This window comes from Synchiropus splendidus, chromosome 1 (assembly GCF_027744825.2).
Source record: "Synchiropus splendidus isolate RoL2022-P1 chromosome 1, RoL_Sspl_1.0, whole genome shotgun sequence".
Lineage (NCBI taxonomy): Eukaryota > Metazoa > Chordata > Actinopteri > Syngnathiformes > Callionymidae > Synchiropus > Synchiropus splendidus.
Window position 1 is genome coordinate 2,056,142 of NC_071334.1, and position 19,744 is coordinate 2,075,885.

The window sequence follows — 19,744 nt, forward strand, 5'->3', positions numbered from 1 at the left end:
TTGTAAAACCTTTGACAGGAAGGGGCTGGTAATGAAGCCCAGCGGCTGACAGAAAGGAAAAATAATCTAAACAGATAAAGTAACGGATCCTCAGATTACCTCTGGGACCGTTTTAGTGCATCACTTTCTCGCTCTCACTCTCTCGGCTCAACCAACACGCTCGATTGCACGTCCGTTCAAGTTTTCAGTATTTCTTCTAAAGCCGGCGCCACAGCCCAAAACATTTTTGTATCAAAGCTTATTCCTTCCGACTTCAAATAAATGAAAGTAACAGTCCACGTTTTGAACAAACCCTGGATTTAAATAAAAATAATCCCAGGTCCAAATCACAATTTTACTTTCTTCCCACCGTCTCCAGTTTTCATGTCAGCGGATGTTGAGTCACACAAGTTTCCCAAAATAAACCGGTGCCTGTAAATCAGACACGAAATGGTTCAATATTCTAACAATAAAAATGTTCGACTTTAACAAAGCGTGTGTGTATATATATATAAATATATATAATAAATTAAAGATAATATGATGAAGAGAGCACTTTTATTTTTACACAAAACATTAATTTATTAAAAAAAGTTAAACCTACTGAAATATTTTTTGTTTAATATTTTGACAAAAAACAAATGAAAGCATGTCCAAAAATAGAAAAATGAGAAATACTAGAAAAAAAAATTATAGGACATGGTTCCTGTGTTGACAAGACCATTTTTTGATTAAAAAAAAACAAAAAAAAAAAAACAAAAACATTAATTTTGCCAAATTTGGGGAAACTTGTGCGACGACGTGCTGCACTGAGAACATTTAAGTGCATGTCTTGTCCCCCCCCCGAAAAAAAAACAAGGCCCACTCAACTCCAAAAACTCTCAACCACCATTTGTCCCTCAGCTTTGGTCTCTAGTTCGGAAATGCGACATCACCGTGACAACTGCAAAGCCCAAAAAAAAGGTCAGTAGAAAAGCCCTTCCCTCCCCTCCCCTCCCCTCCCCTTCCAGCCCCACAGCAGCTGTGGCGGCGGAGCAGCCTCCATCTTTGTTATGCTACATTTCGTCGGGACGTGGTGGTCTCCTCCAGCTTCCCACAGGGTCAACAGAACTCCAGTCACTAACCAACAGAACGCACGGATGAGCAGGGAATGTCGAGGTGAAAAGTCTCAGCTGGAGTTTTAGGTAGCAGCGGGTCCAACCTGAAACTCTGAAGTCTTCCTTCCGTTCGGTCGCTTATTTATTTCTTCACATTCACAAACATTTAAAACTTCCTTGTGCAAATCAAGCAGTCGTTAGAAAGAATGCCCTCCCGAGTACTTCATGTAAAAATATATGGAACTCCAAAGATGGCCGACGTGCGCGGTGCCGTGAGCGCTTCCCCCTCTCTCTCTCTCTCTCTCTCTCTCTCCTGGAGTTTCCTCTTCTCCCCGGTGAAAAAAAGTCGGGGTGGGTTGTCCGTGTTTGGTGAGGTGAGCCGGTTCATCTGCGTCCGGAGGGCATCTGTGCGTAGACGGGGTGGGCGAGGCGCACGTTGAGCGAGTCGTTGTGCTGCACCAGCGAGGTCTGGTGGTAGTGGAGCACCAGCTCCTTCAGGCTGCTGTACAGGTTGTACGGCTCGGCGAAACCGAAGCCTCGCGGCGTGCTGTAGATGACGCAGTGCTTCACCTCGCCGTCCACGCTGGAGACACAAGGAGAGACGCGTCACACGCTGGACGCTTTCCACAACCGCAGCACCGACTTGACTCTCAGTGGAATGGAAAGTAAAATGTGTGACATTTCCTCTCCACACCAGCAGGAGGCAGCAGGTACTCACACGACGGAGCAGGCGTAGCAGCCCTTCTTGCTGCTCTCACGGATGAGAAACGCTCCGTCCTGCTTCCCAGTCAGCAGCTCCTCCGCCTGCGTCCTGTTGACGTCGCCAACAAACCAGCTCTTCTCGTCGTGGTGCGGCAGGTTCTCGTCCTCCTCCGTCACAAAGTAGCCGCTGTGCAACCATACAGGAGACGCACGTGGCTGAGTTCCAGAATCCTCTTCATCACCACCACCAACATCATCATCATCACTTTCTTCCCCATCATGAATCTCATCATTGTTCTCTTCATCACAAACATCATCAATACCATGACTCTCATTGTCATCTTCACCACCACCTTGAGCCTCCATCATCATCTTCATCATAACATCATCAATACCATGACTCTCATCTTCATCACCATCATCTTCATCATGATGATTGCTAATGTCATCTTCATCACCATCATCATCATCATCTTCTCATCATCATGATTCTGATCATTCTCTTCATCACCACCCTCCTCCTCTTCCTCACTTACTCGTCAGTGTTGTCGTTCTTGATGCCGAGCCAGTCGTTGATCCGTTTCTGACGAACTCCTTTGTGGTTGAGCCAACTGTAGAGAGAAAAGCCAAGTCAGAACCTGAACCGTGAGGACCAGACCAGAGGTCATCTTAACCGGCGCCGGGTCGAGACGCCCCGCGACATCGAGATCCACAGCGATTCTGGATCCAGTGACCCAACATGACTCGGCATTTCAAGAAGCGAGTCGCACGTGCGCCCGCAGTCTGTGTGCTCATGCAACGACCAGCTCCGATCAAACACAGCCAGTCGACAAATATTGACAGTTCACCGTCGATGGCGTGAGAAGCGCCACCGAGTCTGCTGGTGACGTGAGAGCGGACGGCTCTCCCTGAGGGGGGAGCGTGCGAGCCGACGGGTTCCACTGCCGAGTCAGAGACGCTTGGTAAATATGCTCTGGTGGGGAGAGCGAAACTGAAAGACGGTCCCAGTTCCAGAAGCCTGATCTCGGGATCAATATTCTCCAGGTGAACCAACAAACCAGGCATGTTTGTCGAAGATCAGGAGGCTCATTGCGATTCACACGTACAGCAGAGGAAGCGTTGCTCGACTGAGGAGTCAAGTCGAGCAGAGCCGAGTCTCCTCCACACACACTTAAAGCAGGATCCACTTGGAGAAGGCGGGTGACTTACACTAGATACTGATCCCTGATCTTCCTCAGCTGGATGAGGTCGGGCTTCAGGCTGTTCATCTTCTTGTCGGTCTCCCGGTTGTCCAGGGCTTGCGTCTTCAGGTCCTGCTCCAGCCGCACCTTGCTGTCGTGGATCTCGCCCAGCCGTGACTTGAGCTTCTCGTAGTTCATCATGATGCGCTCGATCTCCTTGTCGTTGCCCTCGCGGCGGAAGCGCTCGATGTAGTCCTTGCTGTAGCGCTCCTGCGTGTGGCACTGCTCCTCGAAGATCTTGATGGTCTCGTTGAAGGCCTCGATGGCCGTTCGCTTCATCTGGATCTCCTGCCAGAGAGAAGACACGTCAGAGGCTGGACGCTGGGACGCAGCTGAGTGCAGACGTACCTGCGAAGTCTTGGTGTATTCCTCGTACAGGCGGTCGTACTCCTTGCTCTTGTCCTGGTACTGATTGTGGTACTCCTGGAGCTTCTTGCCCACAGCATCAATGTTGTCCTCCTTCACCAGCTGGTCCTGAGACAGAGAGGAGAAGTCCGGCTCAGCATTGCTGTGAGGAGCTCAGGCGTCAGCAAGGCTCCAGTGGAGGTCAGCTAGCTCAGGTGAGGGGAGTCGGCTCTAACCTGCTGGAAGCGGGAGATGGGGTACATGAGCTTGACGTCCAGCTTGGTGTTGTACTGCGCCAGGGACTCGTGCCGGTAGTGGCTGATGAGCTCCACCACCGAGCTGAAGGTCAGCGGGTCCGAGAAGCCGTACTTGCCATCCCGGTGGTAGATTTTGATCAGCTTGTTGTTGCCGCCCTTCCTGCGAACACAGAGGAGGCGGAGTTCAGAGGCCACTCGGAGGTTGCTCCACGGTCGGCTCTGAGCTGCCGCGCTCACCTCAGCGTCAGCGTGTAGTCGCCCTGCATCTTGGTGGACGCGTCCCGGACCAGGAAGGTTCCATCCGGCATGTCTCGCAGCTTGTCGTTGACTTCCTCCCTGCGGAGAAGTGAGAGGTGAACTTGGGTTCCCAAGAGAGGTGCTGGGAGGAGGCCCCGGGGCACACCCAGGAAGCACAAGAGTCTGGGTCTCTGGCTGCTGCCCCCACAACCTGACCTCAGAGAAGTGTTCTTGGAAGAGTTGCGACCTACAAGTGGATCTATGAGAGATCCAGAGTGGAGCAGATCACCATCTACACTAGGCGTCTCAAACCGATCCACAAAGGGGCTGCAGGTTTTTGTTCCTACACATCACACACACGCAGGCTGACCAATCAGGAGCAGCCAAAACAAGCAGCAACATCATCAGACACCTGGTTGGCCCTATGAGGGCCGGTTTGAGACACCTGATCTCGACTAAACAAACCCCTCAACAACCCCAGGAATGTCCCAGTTTTTGTTTGAGGAACTGCAAAATAAATGATCTGATGTCTCACTCGTGATCGAGACCTGAAGGAAGCACAGCTCATGTTTTCCAGGCATTTAGGGAAAGCTAAACTTTGTTGCTCGCCCTGGCAACACGGAGATCCGGCCTCCGCATTCCCAGTGTTTCTGCTCCAATTTTTGTGATCTTCTTCTGGATAGCAAACAAAGCCCCCGAAAACTCTGGAGAATCTTTGATGATCAGAGCTGAAAAGCCAAATATAATTTTGGAAATTTCCTGATCCAGCAGCGACTTTCCGTTTCCTGCTGCAAAGCGTTTGAAAGGCCTTGGATCTGATCTCCAGCCGAGAGCGAGTGGGGATGATGACACGTTCTGGTGGAATCGTTTTGTTCGATGGCAGAGCCGAGCGTCACATACTAAACACGCCTCCTTTGTGGAGCCAGGAGCAGCCGAACAAAGGCCATACCTGGATATGTCGCCCCAGTACCACTCGGCCTCCTGCAGCGAGGAGCCTGCCTCCTTGGTGCCGTTGATGGAGCTGGACTGTTGGGACTTGGCCGGTTTGGGAGGAAGAGCTGCGGGAAAAAGAGAAGTTGAAAAAATAGTTGACAACAAACTACAAATGATTTAAGTATTTCCTTATTAATAGATTAAGTAAAAATGTTTGAACAGACATATACAAATGATTCATGTAACGTCTATGCTTTTATATGCCTATAAGAAAGAACAATAAAGTCATATGAGTCAGAATGTGAATTTATTTCATATTATAAAAAAGAACAAATAAAACAAACAATAATAAAATGTAATAATTATTTATATACATATTCTATTTTCTCACTATTTTTGAGGGGAAAAAAATAATCAAATGCTGTCATTTTTTCCTGAATAAACCATTGAATTTTCAGTCAAAACTGATGGGGGAAAAAAAATCAATATTTTAGCAGATTGAAAAAAATGACAATTGAATAAAAAACTGACTTTAATTTTAAAATTAAATTACTGACAACTTCAATAAACAAAAATACAAAAAAAAACACAAAAATCAACTCAACTCATAAGATATAAAAATAAGGAAATGAAATAAACAGTACACAAATAGTCAAATATTTTTCAAATTGTTATATTCTGTTAAAACAAATTTCTCTTTGAACCACATTCGATTAACAGTCGAGAAGTGCTTAATTTATTACTTGCTTTAAAAGTCATACAAAAGCCGATTCTTGGCTCAACATCAGACTAAAGGCACACAGGTCCTGCCAGGTTCAGGCCTCCAACACAGTGACAACCACACACCGTGGAACCTCAGAACTAAACTGCTGCTAATGATTTTCACCACAGGAAACAATGTGCAACGGCCTGACCCAAAAAAACATGCCGTCCAGAGTGTCAGTGAGGAGAAGAAGATGAATGAAAGGTGTGTGCTTGTGTGTCCTTTGAGCTGAGCACCTCTAAAGCACTCCCACTCTTGAAGAGCACTTTCATAAAACACTCATAAAACTCATCCTCCACAGTGATTCTTTCACGTTGCAGGCCAAGAAACAGTGCCCATCATTAAGGGCTTTGTTCTGGTGCTGTTGATGTGTGTGTCACTGTTCTTTGTGAAACTTGACTTTGAACCATCTCAAAAGTTTTCATGAATGTGGAATCTTCTTGAGAGACGGTGCCACGAAGAAAAAAGAAACACACAAAACTGCTGAGGAGATTTGGGACAATGTTTGGCTCCAGAAGAGTTTGGGAACTTGACTACAACATGGAGACAGACGCTTGTTTGTGATTGCCGAGTTCATTTTACAGTGGAAGGACACAAAGACTTGGAGGTGCGCATCGACATCGGAGCTCTTTGTTCTCGCCCCAACGCTCCTGCTCTCCTCCCTCAGCCTCCCTCTCTCTCTCTCTCTCTCTCAGCCCAAACTGTCACAGAGCAGCTGCAGCTTTCCGCTCAGTCAGCACTTTCTCAACTTTCTCACGCAGCGGAGCATGTGCAGAACTGCACACGCAACACCACAAAAAGCCACTTTCCATCAGCTGAATGCACTGGGATTTCAGCGCTGCAGCTTGAATCCAAATGCAGCCGTCATTAACAATTCAATAACAACAATTAAAAAAATCAGAGATTCATAAAAGTAAAGTTATAAGGAGTTTGTTTCAATGAAACAACATTTATAGTGTGAAGACACTCAAACAAAGTGAATGATAGTAGCTGGCAGCATTTACAACAAAAGCTTTTCATGTGGAACATGTCTCTTTAAAATGCACCCGATTTCGTGCGATTTCTCCCTTTGTGTCACTGAAACACGTTTAATTTCTCAGCTGCAGTCGTTCAGAAAAACAGCGGATTTCAGCGCAACGTGAGAAAAGTGTTGGATGACAGCTGTCCGCGTGACGGCAGCAGACGCACAGCAAACGTGTCACCGAGAAAAACAAGACATTGAACGCAAGAGACTGTTTAAAAATACGACGAGTTTCAACTAACACTGCGATTCCAAGGACGTGAACAAAGGCGATCGTGAGTGCACACCCCCTCCCCTCCTCCTCAACCCCTCCTCCCCCTCGGCAGACAAAGGAGCAGCGTTCAGTCGGGCGCGCGCGCGCACACACACGCGCGGAGTGACACCACTTGTCATCACACACTGCAGAAACATCGTGAACAATGAGCGCCGTTAGCACCAACTGACAAAGTCCACACAAAGCGACAGTGTATGTCGAGCGCTTTCAAGAAGTCATGTGACACGCACTGCAACTTTTGGTCTGCCAATCATGTGACAGTGATGCGCTAAATTTGCCTTCATTTGAGAGTCTCCGCTGCAGGTGCGTGTGTCCAAGTGTGTGAGCTGCCACAGGAGGTGGGTGTGTTCAAGCATCACCACGAACAAAACACACGGAGGTCAACCACTGACACCAGTCCAAGTAGTAAAAACAACATTAAATCATGAGCAATAATAATAAATAAAGAAAACAAACAGTTGCGTTATTGAAAAAACTGATAAAAAGAAACTCATTTTTTTATATTCATGCACGTTAAAAATCAGTGATAAGACTGTGTTCAGCTAACAAATGAGACCATAAATAACTCTAATAGAGAGAGTTCCAAGCCAGTAAGGAAGTTTGACAGGATAAAAGAACCGGAATCACTTCGTCTTGAAACAGGAAGTGTGAGCCAAGGATGCTGCATCAGAGGAGCGGACGGTGAGATGCGTCTCCTACCGTCCTCCAGCTTCTCGGTCAGCTGCATCCTTCCCTCCGCTGCTCCACTCCCTCCTCCTCTCTCACGCTCCCGTTCACGCTCCACGTCCGCCGCCGCTCAGACACACTGAGGGGCAGCCTCTCGCAGGCTCGACCCTAAAAGACGCGGAGCAGCGTGGGGCGGCTAATCCCAGAGCGGAGGCCCGCCCCGTCAGCCAATGGGAGCCGGGGCTGGGCGTGGCGTCGGTGGCGGGGGGCGGAGCTAACGAGGGGAAGAAAGGAACAGTGGGCGTGGCTACAGCTTGACTCTATAGGCAGGCTGAGGGAGGATTCCTCGCAGTCAGCTGAGCGGGAGACAAAGCACCGACGCTGCTGCAGCAGCAGCAGCTCCATTAATTCATCGCCAATTTAATTATCTGTTTGTAACTCCACACCAAGCAACCGTACAACATCAATGTCCAAACGACCAGATGACCGTGAGAGGACAGCTTTTCTTTGTCACCTTTGCTCGTGAGAACTGTAGAGGACAACGTGTATGTTTCTGGTTCTGTTATATAAAATAAAAAAAAAAAGCCATTCTTTGTTCCGTTGTTCTCCGGAACAGGAGTCGTGTTTGCAGCGAATGTAAACAATAGAATGGTTCGAGCAAAGGATACCTGCTGTCAAGCTGAATGACTCTCCAGTTTCAAGGAAGCTCTCATTGTCTCTCAGTTTCTGAGATGTACATCTCAACAAAACAGCGCCACCTTCAGCTTAGCTTGCAGCTAAATGATTCACCAGGCCTGCCGAGTCAAAAACAGTCAAGGAGCAGCGCAACTCCGAGCTGGTTTCTCTGACAACACCGAGCTGTTGTCATGACAACCGTCGGGACGATGCAATGATCGTATTGACGAGTCACCAGTACTTCATTCAACTCAAACCGTTTAAATCTCAGCCGTTAATCGAGTACCAAGCAAACGACTGACTCAACAATCACCACCTTCAATCTCAGCCCGCCTGAAAGAAAGTAGTTCAGCGCTGTTACCGTTTCTGACCACTAGAGCGCGCTGCAACTCGACAAGCGTCATCCGTCAGTGACTCAAACGTGGAATTTCGACTTCACAACTGAAGCAGGGGGATTTGGGAGGCACAGATGAATCATGTATATGGCAGAATACATGCATGAAGAGGCTTCACTGTGAACCAGAAGTGGTGCTGCAGCATCCTCTCCTCCTCCTCCGCTGCAGCTTTGTTCCACTGCTCTACATGTCAAACCTCACAAGCCACATTTGCACATCGAAACAGTGTTTCTGATGAAGCAGAAGAGAAACAGACCAGTGTGAAGCAGTAATGTTTGAGGACGACCTCACCAATGCCTATTAAGATGAACTTGCCAGAACAATGCTGCAGATCTTTTTTAAGAATCGAAGAGTTGAAATAGCTGATAGTTACACCTGAATGGCCAAAATACAAAAGTACACAAAAAGCACAATTAATACGTCACATGAAACTTCTGCCACCCCAACAGATGATAGACAGCTTTCTGTTTCATAAAAATAAAAAGTGGTCAATGAACACCAGACTGTACTTCAAAATAACATCAGGAATCAGGTCTTCGTGTGCATCAACAACAAAGATCCCCAGAGAAGACCAAGTGAAGAGGCTTCACAATCAAAAAAAAAAAAAAAAGACCTTAAAAACCAGATTGCCAATCGCCCAGAAAAGTCCTCGACGAAGTAATGAGCCTTTGTTTGGTCCGTCACAGAAGAGGTCGAGAAAACTTCCAAGTATTGCTAACAAGCTTAATTTCATTGTTCTCCAGCAGTTACGTAACCATGCAGCACATTACGAAAGTCGGCCCTTCCAAAGTGACGCTCCACATCCATCCATGTTGACTGGGAATGTGTTAGAGGAGACAAAGAGAAGAGAAGGAGAGACTCTTTCAACCAGCATCGCTGGTGATTTTCCACTGAAAGTCGAGCTCGGGCGGTCAACCCACATCCACACAAAGTTGCCAGTGGAAACGCAAGGCTTTGCCCTCCCCAGGGCCGGGGGGGGTGAGGGGGGACCACGGCGCTCCACCTGTGTTAACCATGGTTCTTTATAACTGCAGCCGAGTTGACGTGTTCCTCAGTAATAAATATTCTAATGACCATCTGCGGGACGCTGCAAGCTCCTCCAACCTTCAACGTCCATCTCTGTCACTGATCACAAAGACGAGTCATGTGCTTGACACAGACCATTGTGCAGCGGTGTGGGGAACTTCCAGGAGAGCGCAGCCCTGCACCGACACCTCAGAGGACAATGAGCGCAGGAGGCGTTGATGTGATTCAGCTACACCTCTTTCACTCCTGTTTACAGCAGTGATGTGAAATCTGACAGCTGAGGAGGAGAACTGCAGCAAAGATGCACGTTCCTTTGTTTGAACAGAGAACAAGGATAGTTTCACCACAAGCCCATGATTTGTTTATGTTGCAAAAATGAGTTGAAAAAGAAAAATCAAATATGCATGATAATTATTGAAAGGTTGCTTGGTGGGTATTTTCGGTGTTGTCATATAAAATAAAACACATGTTCCGCTTCATTTTCCACCCCAAAATGAGAGTTTGACTTGCAATGACTAACATTGTAAACTGCACTAGTAGGTCACACACACTGGTGCAACAATAAGCACAAACTAAATTACTTTCTAAAGAGAATTTTGTCAGCAGCAGTGCACTGATATATGATTTTTTTCTCAGAGTGAACTCCTGTCATGAGTGCAAAGAAAGAAGAGTCCAGAGACCTGGATGGAAGAGCGGAGGGGACAGTAACCAACTGCGCCTCCTGCAACCATCACAACGTCCCATGTCTGCGCCATGATCCATTCAAGACGCGGAGGAGGGGGGGTGTCAAGTGACGGAAGAACAATGAATGAATGAATGAAGGAATGAAAAGGCACAGATGACGATGACAGCGGCGCAAATGGACTCGGAGCTACACAAGCGAGGACGGATTTATGGAGTGGATTGGGTGAAGTGAAGCACCGGTTTGGCTTGATTCATTCACTCACCCACTCACTCTCGGTCCCATCCCCCACGTCTCCTCCAGAAAGAGCTGATTAACTCGCACGAAATCGACCGAAAATCGCGATGACACGCTTCAAAAACGGAACTGCGTGGATCATATTCTCTTCCAGTTGGAGGCGGCGCGGTCGCAGGTGAATGTTCGGTGTGAGAAAACGGCATTGAAAGTGCGGAGAACTGCGTAGGTGTCTTAACTTTAATATCGACGGAGCAAGTCTGTCAATGACAGCAGAAAATACAAATCATCTGGGTTTGAAACGAGGCGATTTTCAGGTGAAAAACAAGTGATATATTTACAGAACAGACTTGTGTTTGAAGTGCTATGCTAAGCTAAAGAGCTAAACCGTAACCAAGAGGGTGACTTGGCAAATAAATAAAAGCCAATTGGATCCGAATGGTCATTAATAGGACTGGAGAGGAGAAGAGATGTGATGCGAAACTTTCCCGCAGACACCTCCCCCTCCGCCCCTCCACCCCGCCGATGGCGCTCCTGCGCCGGCTAACGAGCTCGCCGCGCCGCGGCCGGTGCCCTCACCTGGCGGCTGGTCCATCTCCAGATAGAAGATGAGCTCCGTGGAGTAGGGCATCATCGTGTCCCGCCAGTCCGCCTCTTCTCCAGCTTTCTCGGGAGTCCACACCGTGTTGTACATGTCTGGGGGCGAGCGGTCAGTGGGAGAAGGATCTATCCGTCTACCTGGTCGGTGTCGGAGCGGGGACACGGCGAGCTCCGGGCTGCCGCTTCCGACATACTAGTCTCGGTGACTCGGCGGGCGGAAGGTGGGCGCTCGGCCGCGGTTCAGAGAGCTCCGCGGGGAGAAGTAAATCCCGGCTCTACTCGTGGAGAGTTGGCCACCACAGACAGCACCGGCTGGCTCGGTCCATCTTTGAGAAGAACAGAACGGAGAGACGGAAGGCTGGAGGTGACAATACCGGACCGAACCATGTTGCACCATCCAGAGAGGGGGAGGTTGGGTTGGTCCATTTCCAGACAGGAACAGACGGCGGTCATGAATCAACGCACTGGCTGATGTGAGATAACGAAATAATCTGTGCTGTATTCCAGATTATTATCCCCTGATCATCTCCAGCATCTCTGTTTTCTATATTTCTGTTCACTCTGTCCTCTGTCCTCATTTTCTTGCACATTGCTTCTAAGCTCTTTTGTATTACCTTTTGCGCTGTATGATATTAGTCATTCTTCTGTGATATGTTGTGCACAGAGCATGAGACGAACATGGCATTCATACACTTTTCTGACTCTGATAAAGGAGTGCTTCTTATCTGAACGTGATATGTTTGATATGCATGTTGATATGTCTGCTGTCTTCAGTCCATGCATGCAGTGCATGATACGTAATATATATATATATATATATATATATATATATTTTAAAAAATCGGTGAGACAAATAAAAGACTTTAAAAAATGAATAAAACTTTGCAGTAAGGGGGTCATAATATCTCTCTGTTTTCTTAGCTCATAGAAAAAAAGGAAATGCTAGATTGCTTTTGCTTTCAGCACTTTAGATTAGATCAGAGTAGATGTCCTTTTTTATGTCATAAAACCTTGTTTGGCCCCTGATCTGAATTGCGTAACACATTTTGGCTCCTTTCTTGATGGACTCTGACACCCAGGTCTGAACAGCTGATCCCAGCTACAAAGGGTGAGACTGTCAAGAACTCTCTATTTAGACCATCTATTGAATACATTATTGAGGGAACAATTTAAGGAACAAAACTAGGTAAAATTGAAAATAAGAACCCCCTCAAAAACGGTTCACTTTCTAGACTCATTCCCCACCTAGCAAGTGTCGACGAGCGTGGTGAAAGGTGCTGTTCAGCTGTGCTGCTTTTGTGGCTCTTCTTTCTCCATGGTGACCGGAGAACTGGACCCAAAGATCCTATTGTTCTACCGTGGCTATCAACCCATTTAGCTCAGTCGAGGGACCATGACTCTACTGTCTACATGACTCTCCATTGCAGCGCACGAGTGCCCACCTCAGTCTTTGTCCTCTGAAATGTATTGAACTGGGCTGAACCAGACAGTGATGCCATCAACCAGAGACATATTTCCCTTTCACAGGGTTGAAGGTGTTTCATGAGGAGCGAAAACGTTAATTTGAAGTGACGTATGACAAGTTAATAATGAAAAAGCAAACAATCAGCGGGTGAAAGTGATTCGTGACATCATCAGAAGGTGACGGCCCTGACGCACGCTGTGGCTGCCCAGCTACACTGCCATGGTTGTGTACCAGCACAAAGAGCTTTACACAGGTGAACGGGTTCAGGGTTAAAGATATGATGAAAAGGGTTTGTCCCAAAAGAGTGAAGAAGTAGGGATGACCTTTAAACTCCAGGGTCACCCTGCAATATCATGTTTGTGTACTTTGAGTCACTGCCATCTCTATTCTTCAACTGATTCTATTGTTTGTTTTATTACTGTGTGGAATCAGGAGACTCCAAGATTCTGATCCCTGAAGTCCAAACCCAGAACATTTGAAAATAGGTGACTACAATAGGAGTTGACCGACGTGAGGCCGACATCAGCGTTTCTTACTCAGCATTCACCAGTTGTCCCGCCCCTCCCCCGTCACAGGGGCACACCGGCCTGCAGCCGGCACGGCGCCAGGCGAGCCGCGCTGCCCATGTGCACGAGCTGCATGGAAGCCAGTAGGGAAAGGAGCGAAGCCTTTGAAGAGCCTGTTACAAATTCTGTGGTTCTCTGTGTTAGATCCTCCCCAGCTCCCCGAACTCCCTGCTGCTTCTGCTGCCGGACTAAATACTTTCCCGAAAGAAGTAGGACACAGACATTAAATTGAGACATTAAATATGGACTTCACCAGAAATGGACTTCTACATTCACCAGAACAATAAAGTGGTAGACCTTCTTCTGAACCACTAAATATGAAACACAATTTTTCTGAAGAAGACTTGAAAATTTGGAATTGTGTTCAATGTCAGGATGTCTCCCAGAACCGCGGCGCCGGAAACACCTCACCACTGCTCCACACAGAGTGAAGTCTGGACTGACTGGGCAAAAGACCTCTGGTTGGATGGCAGACCTCCGTGTCCATCACCTCCACAGACAGTGAACTCCTTCAGCAATGTAGATGTTCTTCCACCGGCTTGTTCAGCGTGGGGTGTTCAGGAAGGAGCATGAACTATTTGGTGTAGGAGGATAAAGTGTGGAGAGTCGGACCAGGAGGAGCAACCCCTTGAATCTGCTATGATGAGCTTGTGAGACCCAACGCCCCAGGACCTGGACTGAACGCTGTCAACATGTGTAACCTCTGTGGGACTCGTTTTCTCGCTCGCTGTTATCATCTCTGAGAACACGACGCTTTGTTGATGAAACCCTGAAGAATCTCTGGAGAACATCCTTGTTACTCCACAAGGTCGACGCTGTCACCGCTCTCAATGCCACATTAGAGACTGAGGACTGTGAACAGTTACAGTGTGTCCCAACAAAAAGACATTCTCCTGGACCGATCCAAATGATGGTCCCAGGTGGATCTCCCAACAAGTCATCCATCATGACACGCGCGATCTTCCCGCTCAGTTCATTTGCATGTTATCAGCTAATCGCAGCGGAGTGCCGATGCGGAACGTGATGAAGTGAGACGTCAGCGAGGTCATCAATGGTTTGTTTCCTCTGACAGGCGCTGAGCAATCTTTAAACAAAACTCCCCTGTGTGTCCCTGCTCACATGCAAAGCAACAGTGACGGTGGAACACAGCAATGGTTGGAAGTTGGAAGAGTCGCTTTCAGCTTGATTTTCATACCTTAGTGAAATGACTTGGCCGGGTTGGGGGAGAGGGGGTGTTGCAAATGCACAACAAGATCTGGAGCCCAGAGAGTCAAGTCTTTGATGATTCAGGACTCTCGGCTTTGGACAGGGGATTTTTTTGAGATCGTGGAACTGATTTGTGAGTCGCAGAACACTCACTAAGCAGGGGGACCAGTACATTTGTACCCCAAAACCATGGCCGTGGAATACTTCTTGACTCCTGCAAGACCGCTGGATCTTCTCAAGGTTCGGGGTTTTGTTTCGGGTGGGATCCGTTTCCCCTCTGGTGCTGACAGGAAGCATCATGTTAAAGGAGGCACTTTCATTACGGCTCAAAGTTGATACATCACTCTCTAAAATTCCCCCAACCAAGGGAGAAACTTTCCCCAGAACCCTGAACACCATCTGTGAGCTCATAATATAGTGGATATTGTGTTACTTTTGCCAGATCACAACCTACATCTACAAGATCACGAGACACTTTCTGGAACAGCCCATCAGCAGGCACTTCACTGAGACCTATGCAGGAGTATTCTTGCCTCACGGAGAATGTACTTAGGTGATGTAACACACAGACTACTGAATAATTTCGTGGCTGGTTTGCTTGTGCAGGAAGTAGGAAGTTGAGGGTTCAAATCCTAGAAACTCTACATTGCTTCAGATCAAAGCACCTCGTACATTTGTGAGGTGAAAGAATATTTTTTCAGAATGATGAAATGCACGGATCATGAGTTACGTGGACATTTTGTAAGGTCGAAGAATACTACTGAGAGACCAAGGAAGTGCTTGGAGAATATAAAAAGGGGGACACTTTTAGGTCATTGAACTCCTTTAGAGACCATCAAAGACTTTAGGAAGACAACAGACTCTTCCAAGACCAGGGAATACTTAGTTGTATCACTGAGATACTTGAGAGATTTTGAACAAGTTGGTGAACACCTTGGCGAGGTTCCAGCATAACTGTGAAAGGAAAGTCTTCAAAGGGCAGAATTCTTTTTTCAAAAGACTGTATCTGTATGGTGACTGCAGTATTGACAGCAGATGAAATACTTGTGGGGAGGAGGGGGACGCTACATACAGCAGACGGCTCTGCAGAAAAAAAAGAGAGAACAATGGTATTATGGAGATCACTCAGCCCAAAGTGCTCGCCACAGACCCAGACGTGGCCGGACTGGGGGTCCGGCCGGTCGCTAATCTCTGTTAGCAGCCTGGTGTCAATAGAATAGCTTCAGACAGGGAAGGGCAGTAATTACAGTCTCCCCGTCTGCCCGGTGTCCTACTTCAGGGAGGTGGCGTCAATGAAAGGTTTGCTCCCCAATCTGCCCATCGCCCCTCACCCGGCCCCCTCCGCCCCTTCATCCATTCATCCCTGAACTGTCTATCATCAGGGAGAGGAGGTGGGAGGAGAAACCCAAGCTAGTGTGCGAGGGAGAGAGGCGCGGGGGGGGGGAATGAAAGCTGTTTCATGAAACATTGGTGTGTGTCTCACAGATGGCTCGTGCCGGACGCACACACACACACCCACACCCACACAGAGCCCAAAGCTTGTCTCTGTCAAGTGTGTCAAACAGGTTTAATTGCTGCTCGTTTTGTGCATACGTGTGTGTGTGTGTGGCCAGACAGATGGATCTCTAACAATGACACAGGAACTGACTCTGCCCCACGTTGTATAATGGAGCACACAGCCAGAGGAAGTGAGTGTGTGTGTGTGGGATGGGAACGCCGACCGTCAGCAGCCCACAGCTCGGCGCTCAGCCCTCCCAACAGATAGGCCTCAAGTGGCCTATTTACATATATGCAATGCATAACCAAATGAGAAGCGTCGCTGAGACGCTGAGCCCCCAAACTCCCCCCCTCACTCCCCACTCTGAATTTAAAGTGTAATTAAGTTTCAATCCTCAAAATATTAAACCAAGCTGTGGACGCCTCATTGCTCTGGACCAGATGACAAACAGTATTCTTGCTATCTGGAGTGCCTTACGGGGTGTCTTCCTTCATCCACCTCCAGCATCCATAGAGATTGGTTTCGGGCCATGTATTTCTCACCCAGGCCTTCAGTCCGACTGTAACCCCCCTACAAGACACTAAAAAAACGTGGGAAACGTTTTGTCACTTACTCAATTGGTGACAGCATAAAGTTTTTCATCATGAGAAGTAAATCCGCCTCCAGTCCAAACTTCGTATGTCTGGCCGGAATGTGCCTCATGAGTTCGCTGAGCAAGGGACTTCAGTCATTATGTGATTTTTCTGACAGTTTTGCAGTGAAAAACACAGCCATAACTGTCAGGTCCAAGACCACTTCCATGATGTTTTGCGTTACCTGCGTTATGATGTTTCCACTTTGTTTTAATAACGTTTGATCAGGCGAGATTCCGTCTTTAAAAAAGATCACCCCCCTGATGAGGTCACATGTTGTAGGATTTCCCTTGTTGGAAGGTTGGCATTACAAGATGGCTTTAAATGGAAGTCGATGTGTTGAATATGCTGATCAAATTGAAATTTCAATGAATGTCTATTCAACAGGTGGTGGTTTGTGGACATTGCTCTCTTGTTTTACAACTTTGAAATGTATCAAACTCGGCTTTGATGTAAATCCCAAGTCCCACTTCCCACTTATGCAACTGGAATGCACCAATACATCAACCAGAAAAAAAAAATCTAGGAGAATGGCGCAGAAAAAAATCCCAAGTTGATTAAAAATCTCTACAAAGAGAACTATGTATTCCAAACTGAACTCGCAAACAAACAAAAGAAACTCTTATGAAGCATCTGCCCATGTTCACTTAGCTGGCCATTGGCTGGAGCAGAGACTCACACCGTACAGAGACTGGAGGACTTGTATAAAGTGGAAGAGGAAAGTGAAAGAATATTCAGTCAGCGACTCTGAGCCAACAGCGTCTGGAGAGCTGCACAGGTGAACCTGTCTCTTTGGTTCCAGAGTAGCGGGGTGGGGGAGGACGGCAGCACCTGGGGCAGGAACAGCCCTCCAGATAATTGCTGGCAGGTTCTCACGTCAATATTTAAACAGCCAGGGAGACTGGGATGATCAGTTACGCTGACGATCCCCGGCTTTATTGCACACCTCCGCAGGTGGTGTCACCCAAATCATCGTAGCAGAACCTGCGCGAGCGTGTGAGACAGACCAGGTGAGTCGAGGGATTCAGGCGTTGGCAGTTCCTGTCGCCATGGAGACAAGTGATTCCAGTCAGGCGCTAACAATGTCTCATTTAAAGAGGCTTTAGCCGCAGATAAAGACGCTGTCTGGAGGCTCACAGCACCGGCCACCTACTGAGCCGCAACAAGCCCCCCAACCCCGACGCACATGCAGCCCCTGACCCCTGGACCCCACCCGGTATTCCATTTACATTCGATTTTTGACATGAAATGTGCTCCAAACGGAGGGCGGTAGCAGATGTCTCATTTTAGCAGCGACATCAAATTAGCATACATTTGGGTTTCAATTTGGTGAAGACTGCAGACTCCAAAAATAAACATTCTTCTGATGAAAATCTGCCCGTCGAATAAAATGAAACAACTTTAACACTAAACCATTCGAATCGATCCTGAAAACCAAAAGGTTAGCTTTTTGTTGTTAGCTGTTAAATTGATAATAATTATTGAAATGAATGTAATTCAAATGTTTGCTTAAGACGCAACCTTATACTGAGCTCCAACTCATGAAATAGATTTTATTATTTTGGATCGTATTAGAGGCGACTTTATTGATGTTTGTGCCGCTTGAGTCTGGTACATTAGAGAGGTTAGCCACTTGCTAATGGCTACAGAAGGTACAAACTATTTAGTTTGGCTCCCTCCATTATATATTATTGTGACAACATGGAGGGACCGTTTGACTCCAGTGTGAGCAGAGGTTCCACACTATCTCGCCCTGGGACTGAGGTCAAGTACCTGCCCTCCCCGCGAGACAACGCGCCGACACAGGAACACACCATCGCTTCAATGTGCCCACTGAACGTTTGCTATTGTGCTTTTGTCAAGTGAGATGAAAACAGCCAGACACCATGAGGAGAGCGCCGCCCTGACCCGACTCCACCTGTGGTGCGTGTGTGTGTGTGTGCGAGCAATTAATGCAAACAGATCAGAATTTCTATCATCCTTAATTTGCATGAGGCTCCTCCAGGGACACAAAATCAGACAGTCCTTCCATTGTCATCCTCACAAACAAGGTCAGATCGTGGGGGCAGCTGCCCAACTAAAGAGGTCCAGGCTTCCCTCTCTCCAGAGACCAGTGGTGTTCCCAAGTCAGTTGATCGGTCCGACACAGTCTGCATCTGACCCCCCTCTCTCACGAAAACTCTTCTCACAGGAGACACCCGTTCGACAACTTTTCGCTTTGTCTTTTGTCTTTCAGACCTCCTCCAACCTGAACAGGAAAATTTGCCCACTCAACCCGACAACTTGGTTACGAACATTTGGCACCAATCGATGTGTTGCTTACAGGTGAAGGCTCCTTCAGCTGTAAGCAACAAGATCCAGGCAGCTAAACTATGACTCGGGATAGAGCTGTTCGTGGCAGCCTTCCAACACGTTCAAGGCCGACCCAGGGTTTCCAGCATACCGCTCCACGACACCCTCCGGGACAGTGGACCCTCTTGTTCTTTAAATCTGCCAAACCTTTTCTTTCATTCTTTCTTTTTAAGAGAAATTGGCTTCCTGCAAATTTAATGAAAAGCTTTTCTGTCCCAGCCGTGAAATATTTATGACGCCGCTGTAGACTGGAAAGCTCCGCCGGCTGCAAGGCAGGTTTTTAAGATGCCAAATGAATATGTGGAAGGAGGCAGTTCTCAGATTTATCCGTGGGACAGGAGGGCGCAGCAGAAACCAGACAGTGGATGAGGCTGATTTTTGACGTGTAAATGAACGTCATCATAGCGTTGGTGACTTTGTAAGGTCACGGTCACAGAAACGTCTGCAAAATGGACTGTCATCTACGCTGCAATCCTGAAACAGGAAGTGACGTCCGATGTCATTCATCTTGATGCCAATGGTGGGAATTGAACAAAGCTTGAAGAATTTCTTTGGTTGACTAATAAAAACGAACAAAAAAAAAAGTTCAGAAGCATTTTCATTGAAAAATTCACTGGAGACACTGTATGTCGTCGTGACAGCTGTAAAAAGCGCAGACGGGCGACAGCGCGGCTGCAAACACAGACGTGCGTGTCGGCCGCCTCACACACTCCAGCTGTTGCGTAATCCGCTGCGACACTTACATTCATTATGCATAGGTTTTTTGCGGGGAGGTTTGCGGGCGGAGCGCCTGCAGTCGTCACCCGAGTGTGACCCACAGCTCGGTCCTACTTTCCTCAACGTCAGAGATGCTGACTAGGGACGAACGCTTCGGAAGAATAACCTCTGATGTTTTCGG

The 19,744-nt window shown here is 47.6% G+C and overlaps 1 protein-coding gene across 5 annotated transcripts in view; it reads right to left on the reverse strand.

Annotated features, from left to right (window-relative positions):
- Positions 1 to 690: 690 nt before the first annotated feature.
- The window catches only part of LOC128752306 (phosphatidylinositol 3-kinase regulatory subunit gamma), a 104,012-nt gene continuing 84,958 nt past the window's right edge, over positions 691 to 19,744 (reverse strand). For 3 of the 5 annotated variants that reach the window (XM_053853387.1, XM_053853379.1, XM_053853395.1), the window contains 8 exons: positions 4,808 to 4,916; positions 3,859 to 3,957; positions 3,601 to 3,781; positions 3,368 to 3,493; positions 2,988 to 3,307; positions 2,315 to 2,389; positions 1,795 to 1,965; positions 691 to 1,659 (listed from right to left, as the gene is read on the reverse strand). In XM_053853387.1, coding sequence (XP_053709362.1) covers positions 1,461 to 1,659; positions 1,795 to 1,965; positions 2,315 to 2,389; positions 2,988 to 3,307; positions 3,368 to 3,493; positions 3,601 to 3,781; positions 3,859 to 3,957; positions 4,808 to 4,916 — 1,280 coding nt within the window. In that variant the 3' untranslated portion in view covers positions 691 to 1,460. Of the gene's footprint in view, positions 1,660 to 1,794; positions 1,966 to 2,314; positions 2,390 to 2,987; positions 3,308 to 3,367; positions 3,494 to 3,600; positions 3,782 to 3,858; positions 3,958 to 4,807; positions 4,917 to 7,548; positions 7,715 to 11,106; positions 11,698 to 19,744 lie in introns of those variants that run through there. The other 2 variants (XM_053853405.1, XM_053853416.1) reach the window with 2 other exon arrangements.